Genomic DNA, 17,455 nt, shown 5'->3' with positions numbered 1-17,455 from the left:
TTGTATGTGGAGTCACTCTTCTTCTTGTCTCCGTCTCCTGTCTATCTGGTCTCTTTGTTCTCTGGGACTTCTGCACTTTGTCCAGGGACCATCGTGGGTACCCAAACACTGAGGGCTTTCCCGACAGGCATTGGACAGGCACATACTGTGAGGGCCTTTATACAAAAGACTATACCAGCAAAGCAGAGAGGGCACCAGTGGACCTCAATCTGCAGTTCATCTCCACCTTATGTGGCCTTGTATAAAGGCCCTCACAGTATGTGCCTGTCCAATGGAGTGTCTCTCCCTTATTTAGCAGGAGTAGGGGAAAAACTACAGAGGATCTTCAGACAGCACAAAATTCCAGTTTACTTTAAACCGGTTAACACCTTGAGACAGAAATTAGTTCACCCTAAGGACAGGATCCCTAGTTACAAACAGAGCAATGTAGTGTATTCTATCAGATGTCAGGAAAACTGTAATGAACACTACATAGGTGAGACTAAGCAATCTTTACACAAAAGGCTATACCAGCACTGCAGAGAGGGTGCCAATGGACCTCAATCTGCAGTTCATCTCCACCTTAAAGAGACTAACCACACGTTTGAGGACAAGGAAGTTAAAATCTTAGCCAGAGAGAAGAAATGGTTTGAGAGAGGGGTCAAGGAGGCATTCTATGTGAAACAGCTGAAACCCAGCCTTAACCGGGGAGGGGGTCTGAGACACGTTTTGTCCCCTGTTTACAATGGGGTACTCAGGTCAAAGCAGTTTCAGTCTTTTGTTCATGGCAATGAGTCATTCACATCATCAGGAGAGTGGTCAAGGGAGCCATCAAGAAAGGCGTCCGTCCCATCATTAGGAGGGACAGCTGCCCTGTCATTAGGAGGGTGCTAAAGCCGTGGTCACAACCCGCCGTACTTGCACGTGCGTGCAGTCTACTTGCAAAAACGTGGGCTAAATTTGGAGATCTGTACGTCGTAAGTACTGCCTCAGTACGAATTTAGGAGCATGCAGACACACGCAGACATGCCGTAGAGGTTTTAGTGCATGCAGAACTTTCACTGCGGTCAGGCTGCGGATTCACCAGCAGTACAGATGACGCACGTTGTGAGTACTGCCTCAGTACGGATTCAAAGCGGCACATTTTCATTCAATTACTATTGAATTAACCAAATCCGTACGTAGGCAGTACGGATTACGGCACTCACCACATACTATGGAGGCCGACAGACTTGCATGCACAACGCAGCTTCTCACTTGAACTTGGACTTTATTTCCAAACGTCAGCAACACACACTCCACAGCGTCAGTCTGTTAACTAGCTGTAACTTTTCGAGGCAAGTAAACACTCGTACAACTTACCGCTGCAGGCTGGACATGCTCATGCATCGCCGACGTCGAAAAACACCTGCTGCTCCGGTCCCGCTCATAAAAAAGAAAAGCGACCCCACACACACACACACTGCTTTATTGTCAACTCTCTTTATCGTTATGCTCCTAGAGACGTGCGCTGAATGTACTCCCTCCCTCCTCTTGCTACTACCTCCGTATGTTTTCACAAAAACGTAGTAGCCGTGGCATCCGCAGAAAACGTACGGCGAAAAAAAACGCACGGTGGATTGTGACCGGGGCTTAACTAGAGCACAACAGTTGCTAATTAGAGCTATTGTTTAGTCACTAGCCTATAGCAGTCTGCCTCTTGGGAGGAGGGGTCTGGTTAGGTTTAAAACTCCAGCTTTTGTGGCTCTGTTTATTCTTCTCTACAAGAGTCAAGACAGAAGTCAGCCTACCAGAGCAAGAATTTTAGCTGAGGAAGCTTCTGAGATTTGAATCGAAACGTCCTCGCGTCAAGCAATCCAGTCCAGTGAAAGATTCAAGCTTCTCTACTATGGAAACCACCTGGAGAACTGAGAGCCTACACAGAAACAGTGGTGCAATGCTGTCAGTTTTTTTCAGCCAAAAATTTGGGATTTTGTCAATGCCAGGTGTCTGTCTGGGTTTTTTTGCAAATTACTTGTTTATCTGTTTTGCTTGTATTTTTTGTTATCTTTGTTCCTAATCTGTGCTGCAAAAGCTTTCACTAAGGCTTGATGTTCAGCCAGCCTCCCACCCAGCTGTTTATCGTCAACATTGTTTTTTCTTTTAATGCGATTTACTTTTTTTTAGCAGATCCCGTTTATGGTTTTCTTGTGTGTGTGTGTGCACGTGCATGTTGAAGCTCATTACTGTATTTGGGACAACAGAATTTCTTCAGGTTTGTGACATTGTTTTTCAGTTTGTATTATTAAACACGGGGTAAATGTATGACAACAAACATAACTGATTTCAATGAAAATGATTTTGGTGTGAAAAATGTGAAATTTTTGTGTGGAATTTCATACACACAGTAAAGATGGTAGTTGGGGAGCCAAGCCTACTGCGGTCCGTATCCTCAGCCTATCCACTGATTAATATTGGTGTTTCAGCACAGTCTCATTTTGTCTCACTGCTATATACGAGGGCAGGCTGAAAAGTTCTAAAGCCTCGGTCCCACCGAGTGAAGGAGTGAAGAAGGAGCCACGCACCCTGTTTTTTTTTTTTTTGTTTCGTGAACTATCGTGGCAGTATAGTGGCTCAGAGTGGCTCTCAGAGGCATTATCTTCAGTTAACGAGGCTCCTCTCTGAGCGTGGCGCTAATTTCAAGATGTTCAAAATTCAGCAACAACAGCGTGGCGCCGTTTGTGTTCGAGTTACTGCCACGGCTTAGAGGCATTTGCGTGGTGCTTACGAGTCTGCAAAAAGTCCATTATCCGTGCACCTGGCACCTTCGCAGGACCTGAGAGGCTATTTTTGGTGCGGCTCCTCCTCTTGCGCAAACAACTGCACCTGCTCTGTGCGCTGGACTCTATATATTTTGTAGTGGATTAATCATTTTCTGCCAAACTTTGGATGTTGAAAACACTTCTAATCACTTCTGGCATCACAGAGGACTGTTTCATCTGGACACTTTTCCTCTCTTTCCTGTTCCATGTGGGATGTATTTTGAACAGCTTAAGGTAATTATTTTTAATGTTTTTTATAGCTTGATAAAACAGTTCCTAGCTGTAAAAGTATGTCTGTATGTTGATGTCTGTTGTATGTAAAAGTATGTTAATATCTTGTTAATGGATCACATGAGCTCCGCTGTGTGTGCGCACTGAGGCAGGACCTGAGAGGCTATTTTTGGAGCGGCTCTCCTCCTTTGCGCACACAATTCCACCGGCTCTGTGTGCTGGACTCTATATAAAATAATTATTTTGTAGTGGATTAATCATTTTCTGTCAAACCTTGGATGCCGAAAATACCTCTAATCACTTCTGGAATTAATGGATCACATGAGCTCCGCTGTGTGTGCGCAATGAGGCAGTGACTCATCATCACGCTTCAAACGAGCATTTAGCCAGAATGCCACCTCACAAAAGAGTGATATTTCAGTCAATATTGGACGAACACAAAGTTAAAATTTGGGTGACTGAGTGAAAGTGGATGTGTGTTTAAAGCCATGGAAGATAATAACTCCAGTGGAGCAGCTAAGAGCAGGAGCTGTGCGGCAACACAGGTGGAGAGCACACAAAAGACCGATTTTGAAGACATAACACAAAATTAAAAGTTGTATCATGGTGACTTGTAAGCTGCGGAAGAAATAAAGAAATATATATATATATTGAAAATGATCCACAGGTGTATATAATAAAACGGCCACCTCATTCTGTATGCAGAACGGCACCGCGTGCAAAAGAGTGCTTTTGCAGAAATAAACAGACGAACACAAAGTCAAAAGTGGATTCACGTTGTAAAAATGATTGTGTTTAAAGCCAGGGAAAAAATAAAGCCAGCAAGCCACGGATGGAAAGGAAGCCAGAAAGAGCAGAGAGGCAGCTGTCCATGAAAGGACAACAGCAGCGTGCGCGCAAAAGAGCGATTTTGCACGCAAACAGACAAACATAAAGATTTGTGTGTTTAAAGCCGCAAAAAAAAAAAAAAAAAAAAACCCAGAGAGCCGCGGAGCCAGCGAGGAGCACAGAGGCGGCTCTCCAGGAACCCGTGGTTTGGGTCTAGCTGGTCTGGTGCATTACAGGTGGACAGCAGCCTGGCGCACAGCGCACAACTGCGGAACTGTGATGGAGTGTCTATTTTTGGACTGCGTTTAAAAAAAAAAAAAAAAAGAAGGGACATCTTTAAATGCTGCTGTGAATCTGTGAACTGAAAACCCACACTTTAAAGAGACCAGGTGTGGGAGGGCTGGAGATTTGGACCAAACTCATGCCTAAACGTGCGCCAACATGGCGTTATCATGGCGCTATCATGGCACTACGTGGCTTAGTGTGGCTGATGCAAGCCATTTGAGGCTGTAATGACAGGTCAGTCGTGGCTCACTAGAGGCTGCTACGTGGCACATGCAGGGTACAGAGAGGCACATAGTGGCACCTTCATAGTGGATACGTGATAGATGAAAACTTGGGTCATTCTTCAAATAATCACCCCACACCCATGCGTGGCTCCTTCTTCAGCCTTCATTATTTGGTGGGACCGAGGCTTAAGGCTCACTATAATGCAGTTAATGCATTACTCCTTCATGGGGAGCCTTAGAACTTTTCAGCCTACCCTCGTATTATTTGAAGGAAATTTGCAGTTTGTCATTCACTCATTCCTTTTCTATACGGCTTACTCCAATTAAGGGTCACAGGGGAGGTGGAGCCTATCCCAGCAGTCATGGATGGGAGACGGTGTTTACCCTGGACAGAACGCCGGTCTATCTCAGGGCCACATACAGACAGATAAACTCATTCACACCGACAGTCAGTTTACAGAATTTATTTGTCATTTGATTAATTGGTTCAGCAGCGGGAGTTCACTGGGAACATGTCCACGCCGCCATGCTGACATGTCACCGCTGTTATATCGGCAGAATGTGCACGGTCACCAGTGGCAAGTGGCTGTAGTTGTCGTGCGTGACGGAGGACAAGTGATCTTACCCACAGCTCGAAAGAGACAGGCTCCATCCTCCTTCATCTTCTTGATGACGAAGCCTTTCTTCTCCCTCAGCGCCTTCTCAAACCAGTGCTCCTGCTGCACAAACACACAATCAGAACCAGAACAACAAACAACACTATGGTTCCTCCACGGGCTCACATCCAGTCATCAGGGTTTACATTAGAACAAATTAACAATCACTAATCCAGATATGGCTCCTGATCAACATGAATATTTCACAGCTTCTTCATCTTCATGAATGTTTTGTTTTTGGAAATCAGATGAAAAAGGTTTTGCAGACACAAAGGTCATGATCACCAGGATTCCTGTTTCAGACTCCTGAGCTGGGACTAGTTCTTACAGGTTTAGGGTTGATGAATTTACTCTGTATAAACTGGTTCACTTTCTAAATCTAATGAGGCAAAAAAGATCAATTTGTCACTAACTCTGTCAGATGTCCCACTGATAAACACACCGACTCGGTGGTGTTAGTTGATGTGCATATGTCAAACATGACAGACAGAAACAGCAGACAACGAGTAAAGCTCCACCTCCAACTACCTGCTTATCAATAAAGGACACGCCCCCGATTCTAATCCTGTGACAAGAACAATGTCAGGGAGCAGGGAGCAGAGCTGCCACAACATGTTCCAACTTGGCAGGAGAAATCACTTCAACAATCAGCATCAATCACAATCCATCTCCCCATCTGAAGGGGACAGTGTTTCTCTGCAACTGCCCACATGTGACTTTCTCATGAGCAAAGATCTGGATTTCCTGCATCATGAAGTGAACAGACCAGTCACATGGACAGTGGAAGGAGCAACATGAAGGATTCCAAAGAGATTTATTTTTTTTAAACCCCTTATTATCCTCACATTTTTTCCATAGAATGTTGTAGACAGTGGTGGGCACAGTTCCACTATTCCGCTAACTGCTAATTAGCGAAGCTATCTTTTTTCGTTAGCGGATTAGCTTTTCAGATAATTTTGAAAATCATCAGCAGATTAATTAGCTTTCACTAAATTTAGTTCCACTAACTTTCAGTCTGCTAATATTGCTTCGCTGGCATAGTGAGTAAGACCAAACGGTCAAAAACATTTGCAAACCCTAAAACCAAATATTAATTCTTGTCTGCTGCATGTTTTGCAACAGCCAAGATGCTGTAAGGAATTCAGCCCTCCCCCAGCAGAAGTGGGGTGGGGTGGGCCAGTTGCTGGCTGCTGCCACTAGTGGAAAAAAAAACGTCATTTACTTTCAACATACAGCAGCCCAGACAGTGGCTGGAAGAGGTAAATTGCAAAGTTCTTTTCACTCATGGTCACAACATAACTCTTCACTAAACTAACTACCTTCCTATAAAGACACAACAAATCTATAACACTAACAACACTCCTGAACTAACATGTACTATAATAATAATAATAATAATAATAATAATAATAATAAAAAATAAACAAACCCCAAACTCTCATACTTTAAGTAAAAAGACACTTATTTATGGAGTTAAATTTGTCTCATTAATACCTGCAAATGCACAAAGGTTGATATACAAATAGTCCTTGATTTACACGCATGTGTTGGGATCCACAAGACATTAAAATAAAAACAAAAACAGACAAAAACATTAAAAAAAACATGACAAGTATGTGTGAATAAATAAAATGGTTGAGTACTAAAATATACAGTATGCTCATAGTTAAAAATACCTAATAAGAGTTTTAAATCTACTGTTATACAATCTGTTTGCTGTAGGCACTAAAGACTTGCTGTAACATTGTGGTCTTGATGTTCCGTTGCAGGAATCTGACCCTTGACCTGTTGCTTCTTAAGATATTATGATGACGAGGGCGGGTTGAATCATTTAGAATTGTTCTGTCCTTTTTAGATGGAGGTCACTGTGGAACTGAGAGGCAGATACCTGATCAACTCCAATGATCTTATTGCTGTTCTGACTATTCCCTGTATTTTCTTCTGGTCCTTAACGTGCTCCTTACCAAATGCACAAATAAGGCCAAATGATAAAACACTCTGTAAGAGAGCTTCATATAACATCTGAAGAACACAGCTGTCTGTTCTAAAATGACTGAGCTTCCTCTTCTGCAACTTTTTGGACTTATTTTGTGCACATTCATTAAATGTCAGTTTGTTGTCTACGTGTGCATGTTGTGACCTGCTCCACCACTGCACCATCTGAGGGTGAAACTATAACTCCCTTTTTATTGAACTCTCTCTCTCACCTCCTTTGTTTTCTTCACATTAACCACAAGGAAATTATCTGTACCCCATTTAATAAAATCCTGCACCTCCCTCTCAAAAACCTCTAAGAGTGCAGTATTAGACTTTACAAAATTTACTAATGCTGCATCGTCTGCATATTTAAAATAAGTGTGGCCTGAGGAGGTCACTCTGCAGTTATTGGTGTATAAGGTGCACAGAATAGGGGACAGAACACCCCCCCCCCCCCCCCCACACACACACACACCTGTTTATAGCTTTTAATGATGAGACACACAAGTTAAATTTGGCTTGTTGACTACAGTTCATCAAAAAGTCAAAGATTCACTAAAGTAATCTTGGGTTAAGCCCAAGGTGTACCCGTTTGGGTACCATCAGGTGGGGTTGGTATGTATTGAAGGCACTGCTGAAATCTATGAACACAATCTTGAGCAGACTATTCGTCTGTTCTTGGTGCTCATACATGTCGTTTGTGAAGGTCAGCAGTGCATCTTCAACCTTACTGCTCTGATATATTCAATCATCTTTACACATATTTATTCTCCCTTTTGACAGTTTTCTGTTATAAATAAATATATGGCTTAGAACATAATACTGTGATACAGCAGTGACCATGGCACACTTTTTTTCTTTTTTTTTTTTAATTGGAGGAAGACGGCGCGCGCAGCGTGTCGACAGACAGTGAGGGTTCTGATAATGATGGAGATGATCCCTCTTTTGTTCTGGATGAGGAGCAGGTAGTCCACCAACGTGCACACAGATCTCCACAGATTCTGTTTGCAGTTTCTCCAGGACCCAGCGCCGAGTCCTGGAACGCAGAGATGCAGATGCACACTGCTCCAGCTGTGGCTCCATGCACGTTTCATTAAAGCGTTGTGAGGTTCGGTTTTGTTAAGTTCCTCTTTCGTCCCTTTTGCGGTCTTGCTTCGCAGACTGTTCGGTGATAAAAGCTGTTTCGTCCACTTTTTCTCAACGAATTGTGACATTTTTTTACTTTTTCCCTTCGTTCAGGAATCGTTGTGTGCCGTTTGACTGGGCCATAAACAAGGAACTACACAAATGTCTACTGACAGCTGGAACTGCCTTTGAAAGGACTGTGCCAGCTGATATGCACACACCCTTAATGTCCTGCTGCTAATACCATCAGTCCCCCCATCTTTACAGGGGTTCACATAACTAAAGCAAGACTTAACATCATCTATAGGAATGTCAATGTCCACACACTTCATATTACTGATTTCTTTATAAACCAATCCATGTTCAACTGTGAAATCATGAATCTTACATCTACAAGAAAAATAATTCAAGTCATTGGCCATTTAAAGTCGGTTTTCTGCTGCCATGAGATATGTCTTGCTTCCTGTAATTGCCTGAACCCCTGCCATGCTCTCTTAGCATCATTTCTGAAAAAGGTTCTCTAATTTGGATTTTTATGCTGCTTACAGTCATATAACAGTGACATCACAAAGGCAGTAGCACGGCTGCAGGGATCTGAGCTGTCAGAGCCGAACTTGTTCTGCCGTCTGTTTCCATCTGGGAGACATTTATCCTGCTAAAAAGCTGGAAGTCAGGACTTGTTGTCCCTCTGTAAAGGACAGGGTCATCACCTGGACTGCTCTCTGAAGGATTGCCTGTCTTTAGACCCACCGAGTCAATCACTGACCGCCTCCCAGATCTGTGAGTACTCGCTGAATATAAGCAGGAATATTGGCAGTAGGGCTGCAACAAATGATTATTTGGATCATCGATGAGTCTGATGGGGTTTCGACACGATTAATCAATTAATCGGATTAGCGGGGAATTTTTTAAAAATGTGCCAGGGAAGCAATTTTTCTCTCCATCACTTTATTTAACAACAGAACATTATTTGAAAACTTAAAATACTTGAAAAAACAAATTGTCAAATGTCCCTTGGCTGTTGAAATATAAAATAATAAAGAATAAAACAGTTTATAATAAAGAACAAAAATAATTATTTCAAATGGCATTGCTTTATCAAAGTGTTGAGTTGTCATAAAACATTGAAACATATAAACATTATAAAATATACGGTGAAAAAAGAGGTATTTTTGTTGCTGCAAATGAGCAATAAGAATAACCAGTTAACCATACAACCTAAATCAAAAACTGTAGCCTGACTCATTATATGTGCAACATTCTCTATATAACTTGTAAACTATGTGGTCATTTCACAATGACACGTGACTCATGTCGCTTTCTCTAAAATTGTATTGTAGCATTATTAGTTATCATTACTATTATTATTGTTGATATTATTATTAATATATAAATAAAAATAAATTTAAAAATATTATAATTTGTAATACATTTGACTTTTTTATGACAGCAAACGCTGAGCCATTAATTATTATACAGAAAACAAATGCACAAACATGCTGAAATGCCAGCAGCTTAATGCTAACTGTAACACTGAAAACGCCATAGACATGCTAATGCGTTAGCATCGGCATTAGCATAAAATACATCAACTGTTTCAGAAGACCATAACAGGTCAGTTTAACATAAAAAAGGTAAATATTCTCACAGACATATGCTCTTTAGGGTTTTCATGGGGAAAAATTAAGATAAAGTGAAATAAAACAAATGAAACCAACGAAGCAGCAGCTCAAAGCACTCCATTGGTTCAAGATTCAAAGCAAAGCTCGGTTGATTATATGGAAGAAACGAAACATTTGTGGTAAAACAAAGTTATTTAGCAACTAATCGATGACTAAATTAGTTGACAACTATTTTAATAATTGATTTTAATCGATTAGTTGTTTCAGCTCTAATTGGCAGTGCCTTTAAGTTATTAAACATCATGTCTGCTGGAGCGCAGGCACACGGGTCCATCCTAACCACATGGAGCTCACGGTCTAAAACACATAACCCAAGTTCATTTGGGGTGTGTCCAACTCCACCTTACTATCTGCACAGCACCTAAAATCAACCCAGAGAGTGCTAAAAAAAATGTTTGTGAAGCCCATCAGCTTTTATGTACATCTTTGAAATTTTTAGGACATCAAAATACACACACACAAAAAAAGAAAAAATATCAGCCTTTTTATATAAAAATTTCTAAAACGATGCCCTTTAAACTCACAGTGAGAATTACTCTCGGCATCATGAATAAAAAGAAAAAAATCAAAAAGTCAAAATGATGGTGTGCATCCTTTAGTATAACAGATAAAAACCGTCACTTTTACCTCCCATCTTCTTCAAACATGTCAGGGGACAGATTTTGCATCACCAGTTATACAGCTTCATGATGAAGTGGTATCAAGAAGGAATTTTTTTTTAAAAAGTGGAAAGTTCAACTACAATTTGCCAGAAGGCACATCGGACATGAAAGCCTAGATTTGATCTGTTTTGTTGAAAGAAAATTTTTCATGATGAAGCGATTGAGTGGTGATGCAAAATGCAAAACATGGACTGTGTACAGTTTCTCCAATCACAGCCACAGAAGCCTATAACTTCTTCTGGGTTGACTGGGTGTCTTGGTGGCTTTCCTCACTCTTTTCCTTCTTGCACAGTCACTTAGTTTTTGAGAACTGTCCACTCCACAGAGATTTTCCAAAGAGTGCCATTCTGTTTGTATTTCTTCATAACTGATGTAAATAAAGTCCAAGACATATTCAGTAACTTGGAAATGTTCATGTAGCCATCCCCTGACTTGTGTGAAGAAAACTGGCTGTAAAAGTGATGGTTTATATATGTTACATTAACTAGAACACGAACTTACTCACACCATCATTTTGGCTTTTACATCTTTTATTTCTTTTAATTCATGAAGTAGAGATTACTTTTCACTGTGAGTTTAAAGGGCATTAAAGTCTGTTTTTTTTTTTTTTTTTTTTGATGTCCTAACAAATTTCAAACATGTAAAAGCTGAAGGGCTTCACAAACTATTTCACAGCACTGCAGTTCAGAATGGGCTTATTGTTGACCATAACATGAAATAAACCAATCACTCATGTATCATCAAGAGAACAGGTGAAAAACCAACTTGCGCATCGCTACACAAAGAAACTTAGATTAAAAAAAACTTTAAAATATATATATATAATGTCTGAGAATATAATGTCATAAATTTGTCACAAATACACCCTCAGAAATTCTGAGATTAAAGTTACAAATTTACACACACACACACACACAGCTGAAGAGTGTTTGGCAGCAAACCCTCCTCACATTCATAATACAGCTCACATTCATGGACGTGCACCCAGAATTTCACAATCTGAGACCTTGTCTTGCCTACCATAAAAGCATGCGGGGTCCAGGAGGGTTCTACTGTGAACCTGGATATTCCGTCATCATTTTTACCCTGCCTGATTTTTCAAACTGGTCAAAAAATCCCCCCCCCCCATCACAACCTGTGACATTCTTTGGTCACGCCTTGCATTTCAGCAGAGCCTGTAACACTGTGGTACACTCTGTGACATCCCTAGGAAGTCTTCTGTTGACGAAGCAGTTGGGCTAAAGTTTTACTGCAAACATTCTATTGTTGTTTTTGTACATGTCACATGATACAATTCCAGGGACCCATTGCACGAAAGCAGGATAAGGGATTAAGCCGGGATTTCGTGGTTATCCTGGCTCGATGTATTCATGATCTGGCTGCACAAAAGTGGGAAAGTGGTACGTGTTATGGCATAAGACACGGTGGAGATGTACTCTGTGCAGCTAGCCTGCTCCAGACCAGGCAAAGTGGCAGGATCTATTTAATCCTGTGAAACCCCAACACATGAATCAGATGCAAATTGTAAATTATCCGTGAATTACGAATTATAAAATGTGAATACTGCAAAATATCTCCCAAAACGTGAACGCACATCTTGTAAAACGTAAATTTCATCACGATTTGGTGTATTGTATGTGCATGACTGAGGAGCCAATAGAACCAGTGACCATCTGTGGGATTATGACTGCGCTTCCCAGTGCACAGTCTGTCTGCAGCCAAACTGTGCACTATGATTTCTCTATGCAGAGAACCTGCAGATTGCGTCCTCACCTCCTCTCTGCCCCCCTGCTGTGCGCACCTGACGCAGACATTCCTACGTCGTCATGACGCCACAGGAAGCAACACGAAGCAGCCCCGGTGTGAAAGGGGCTTTACTGAGACGAACACAGTGGTTTGTTTTGTTTTCTGAGTGCAAGTTACAAAGCAGTGGAGACGGACATGTGTTGATCGAAAAATGAAAGAATTTGACTTGGAAGCCCAAAGTAAAGTCATATTACATTTGTAGACAAAAAACAACCTGGACTGACTGTGTGTCCTGGTGTCCTGCAGGTCATGAAGTGGACTGTACCTGGACACAGGTGGAGTGACCTTCAGGCAGCTACAAGTCCTCGCCTGATGTTAGGTCATGACTCTGGGTCAAAATGGCTATTAATCTGTGGGGAATTTTTCAGATGCACTCTGGTTTATTGTACTTTTATCAGCTACATCAGCGGCCACACAATTTAACGAGTTAGAAGAAATTATTAATTAAAAGATAGTGTTGACTGGACTGAAATATGCCCTTTAAGATGTGAGGAGGCAGATCCTGTAACCTGTTACCAGCTGCACCCGGAAACGTAGGTGATGGTAGTTATGATTAGGGATTATCATTAAGGTCAGAAGTTATGAGTAGGAGGTCCTCACTGGGCCCTGAATCTCTTGTTTTCTATATTCTTCCACTTTGCATCCAATAACAAACTGCTGTGATAATCTAATATATAAGGCTGACTGTGTGTGTGTGTGTGTGTTTGCTATGCACAACCACAGTAATTAAACAATCACACCAAACTTGCTATGGTGACGGGGGCACCAAGGGGGAGGTCAGCAGGGCCCTTATTTTCACAGTTCACGTGGTACCCAGGTCAGGTAGCAACATCACACTTTACTTGCTTACTACTATGTAGTAGCTGCAGACTAGGGTGCACTTTAATTACAATCTGAACAGGCTAGCACACACCGCGGGCGAGTTAAAGCGCATGTTTTTTCAATTAAATTGTACCTGCCGTGTACGGCTTCCAGAGCGTTGCAGTGATCATTCACTTGAGTCTCATGAATGTCACAAATTTCTCTAATGAAAATTAATGATGACAACATACACACAGCACAATGCAACTTACTGCACCTTAACTAAAAGGACATGAAATATACAATGACATGGCTAAAATTAATCTCTATTACCCGCGAACAGAACAGGTAAGTCAGCTAGTTGCAATATAAAGAGGGACATCACAGCATTAAAACTGAAGAGGAGGCTACTGACAAACTCCGAACTGACAGTTCAGTTTGCAGTTTGGGTTGAGCTAAACCATGATGTTGGGTATGTTAAAAAAAACAATGAAGTGATTCCGTAGGCATTTAGCGGCTATGGAGTCTCACCCTCATAACAATAGGTGCAGTTTTCTGTATTACTGTATAATTTTGTTAAACTCGTTGTGGATCTCTGTATTCATTCCTCTGTGTGGATTGATGTTTTTCCTCCTGAAAAGGATTCTTTTAATCCATCCACCTTACTTCAATTTACAATTACTATAGACCATTTTAGGTCCAAACTTTATATTTATGGACTTTGATGGACATTTGTCCGACTGCATCTGGCTGATGGTTCGACTCCTTCACTAAACCCTGAGGGAAGCTAACTACACGCTAACTTAGGCATCAGAAAATAAAATCTCCATAATACGCGTATCTGGCGTGGTGGTTTATGAACATATTTCCAACATGTTTCTTCGTGGACTCAGTCAAAATGTGACGTTTATCGTCTATCGTGATATAATTATCGCGTACATCATGCTAACACTTTCACTGTTTGTAGCCACATTAGCCTTAGCTTAGCTAGCCTTAGCCGAGTACCTGCTCCACGGTAGCCGGGTCCACGGACTGCAGCCGGGCGGCGTTCTCGTACTCGTCCTCGCTGTTGTTACCGGCTCCCTCTTCTGTTTCCTGGTTAGAACCCACTACCCCTCCCGGCCCGGTCACACCGGGCTGGCCTCCGCCGGCCAGAGCCGCCACCACCCCGCCGGAGCAGGTGCCTGCCTGCCGCCGCCTCTTGCTCAGTCCGGGCCCGGAGCAGCAGCTCCCGATGCCTCCGCCGCAGCTAACCACACCGGCTGACACGACCAGCTCCCCGCGGGCCCCTGCCACCATGCCGCCGCTGCTGTCCCTGCCGTCGCCCGGTCCCACAGGGGAGACGGAGCTGACGGGCGGCGGAGAGGCCTGCTGCGGCCGGGAGCTCGCCTCGATGTTCCGCCGGTCCTCCCTGACGGACGGCGGGGCGGACTGATAGGACCACGGCGGAGGGGAAGCCCTCGGTCTGGCGCCGGTCCGCCCTGCGTGCGGGTGCGGGTGCTGGTGCGGGTCGGAGCCGCTCCGGCGGTCGCTGTCATCGGCGTGGTCCGAGACGCCGACACCGGCGCTGGGCTTCTTCTTGGGCAGGATCGTCATGGCTGTCCGTGCGGCTGTCAGGGAGGGGGTCGGCGGGCTGACGAGTCCTGCCTTTCAGGATCAAATGCTTCGGTTTGTTCGCCCTCCGGCCCGGCCGTTTAGCTCCACTCACCGAGCTGAGGTTCTTACCGAACCGTAGCAGACGACAGAAGGGCCCCTGAGCGTTTTTTTGGACGGTTTGTTTGAACAAAAACAGCGTCTGCATCCAGCAGCAGCCTCCTCCACTCCATCAAACATCAACACAAACTGACGTATTCCCGAGACGTCATCACGCTGACTGCGCCTTATTTCCTCCCTTCGTCAAAGTTCGTCTTATTTCACTAAACAATTTCAAACTCATTCTCACTTATGTCAGGATGATTTAATTTATATCACATATTTTATGACCACAGTGTAAACAAGCACCTGTTTTGGGATCTTTTTGTGTTTTTCTCAGCTATAGTAATATCAGTAGAACACGCCACCTTTTTTCAGTAAATATATTTCTAAGAGGCGTTATTGACATGAAATTTTTCACCAAGTGTCGGTAACAACACAAATAAGCCACACATACAAAGAAATCAAACCATAAATGTCCATAAATTATGTGTAATAAAATGTAATGACAGGGGGAAGTACTGAACACGCTCACTGAAATCTATTTAATATTTTGGACAAAAGCCTTTGTTGGTAATGAAGCTCCAAGACATCTCCTGTGTGGAGAAACTAGTCTCATGCATTGATCAGGTGTGATTTTGGTCCATTCTTCAACACAGTCTTCAAACTTTGAGGTTCTGTGGACCTCTTCTATGACCTCTGACCTTTAGTCAGTCAGGTTTGTGAATTTGTCCTCTGTGAGATCAATAAAGTTCTGTCTTATCTAGTCCTTTCCATAGTTTTTTTTTGGGGGGGGGGGGGGGGATTCCAGTCAGCTGATTGGCTGGAACATTCTAGCAGCTTTATTTTCATTCTCTGAGACCAGCTGAGAGCTTTCTTGTCTGTGTGTTTGGGATAATTGTCTCACTGAAATGTCCACCCTCGTTTCATCTTCATCATCCTGGTAGATTTTTAACAAAAATGGGATGGTACATGTTACTTTTCATCCTTCCTTCAATTATATGAAGTTTGTCAGTACCGGATGGTGATAAACAGCCCCACACCATGATGTCCCACCTCCAGACTTCACAGTTGGTCTGGTGTTTTTGGGGCCATTTGACCTCCAAATGTGATGTGTATTATGGCATCCAAAGAGTTCAGTTCTGGTCTCATCTTTCCAGACTATCTTCTCCCAGTATTTCACAGACAGGTTCATCTAAAAGTTGTGCAGCAAATTTTAAACGAGCTTCAACATGCTTTTTCTTCAGCAGTAGAGTCTTGTGTGATGAGCATGCGCACAGGCCGTGGTGGTTCTGTGCATCATTTATAGTTTCCTTTGAAACCGTTTTCACCTGCTACTTCTAGGTCTTTCTGGAGCTCTCCACAGCTGATCCTTGGCTCTTGGACAACTCATCTGATAATTCTTTTCAGTCCCCTGTGAGAAATCTTATTAGGAGCACCTGGTCGTGGCTAGTTTATGGTGACATGATGTTCTTTCCACTTTTGGTTTATGGCCCCACAGTGCTCACTGGAACATTCAGAAGTTTAGAAATCCTTCTGTAACCAGTGCCATCAGTTTGTTTTGCAACAATAAGGTTGTGAAGATCTTGAGAGAGTTCTTTGCTTTGACCCATCATGAGATGTTTTTTCTGTGACACCTCAGTCATGAGACACCTTTTAATAGGCCATCAGTTGGAACTGAAATAGCTGATATTAATTTGTACTGACAAGGGGCAGGACTGCTTTGTAATTACTGCATTGTGATGTGTTCTATGTGTCCTGTTGTTGGTCTTCTCGGTGTGCATCCCCTGTCTGTGTCAGTGGTTTGTTCATCCTGTGTTAATAGTCTTCTGGTGTGTGTCTGGGGTCTTGACCTTATTGTCTATGCTCTTATGTGGTGTTCTTCATGTTTTGTCCCTGTCTGCCTGTCATGTTTTTTTCTGCCTCCCCCTTGTGCCTGTCCTTGGTTTTGCATTTAGGAGGTTTATTTCTGTTTTGGTTCTTGTCTTCTGACTCCCCCTGGTGACTGTTTCTAGTGTTGCCAGTGTCTAAGTCTGTGTTTTTATGTCTGTTTTGACTGTGTCCGCAGGGGTGGTGGCCAAGTGGTTAATGTGCTTGGTTTCAGTTCGGAAGGTTCTGGGTTCAAATCCCACCCCTGCCACATTTCTCCATGTAATGTGGAGTTGCGTCAGGAAGGGCATCCGGCGTAAAACCTGTGCCAAATCAACATGCAGATCCACCTTGGATTTGCTGTGGTGACCCCGAGTGCAAACAAGGGAGCAGCCCAAGGGACTTACTTTTTGACTGTCTGTGTCCGTGTCTGTCTTTGGTTATTTCTGTCACTGTTTGGCAGTTTATTGTCCAAGTTGTTGTGGTCTGGTCTCATTGTTTCATTCTTGTGTTTATTTTATTTTGGTTGTGTTTCTGTGTTTGTGGTAGCTAATTCTTCCTGTTTTATTTTGGTGATCTTAGTTTGTTTGTACAACCCCAATTCCAGTGAAGCTGGGATGTTGTGAAAAATGTAAATAAAAACAGAATACAATGATTTGCAAATCCTCTTCAACCTATATTCAATTGAATACACCACAAAGACAAGATATTTAATGTTCAAACTGATACATTTTATTGTTTTTGTGCAATTATTTGCTCATTTTGAAATGGATGCCTGCCACTTTCAAAAAAGCTGGGACAGTGGTATGTTTACCACTGTGTACATCACCTTTCCTT

At 42.6% G+C, this 17,455-nt stretch overlaps 1 protein-coding gene across 2 annotated transcripts in view; it reads right to left on the bottom strand.

The window, feature by feature from the left end:
* Positions 1-14,900, bottom strand: part of otud5a (OTU deubiquitinase 5a) — a 48,489-nt gene extending 33,589 nt beyond the window's left edge. Inside the window, exons 1-2 of one of the 2 annotated variants that reach the window (XM_034171865.1) lie at positions 14,063-14,900; positions 4,974-5,067 (exon numbers count right to left, since the gene is read on the bottom strand). In XM_034171865.1, coding sequence (XP_034027756.1) covers positions 4,974-5,067; positions 14,063-14,653 — 685 coding nt within the window. In that variant the 5' untranslated portion in view covers positions 14,654-14,900. The remainder of the gene's footprint in view (positions 1-4,973; positions 5,068-14,062) is intronic. The other variant, XM_034171866.1, reaches the window with a different exon arrangement.
* Between the last annotated feature and the right edge of the window lie 2,555 nt (positions 14,901-17,455).

Source organism: Thalassophryne amazonica, chromosome 6 (assembly GCF_902500255.1).
Source record: "Thalassophryne amazonica chromosome 6, fThaAma1.1, whole genome shotgun sequence".
NCBI lineage: Eukaryota > Metazoa > Chordata > Actinopteri > Batrachoidiformes > Batrachoididae > Thalassophryne > Thalassophryne amazonica.
The sequence above is the reverse complement of the archived record's forward strand: the minus strand, read 5'-3'. Positions and strand labels throughout refer to the sequence as shown.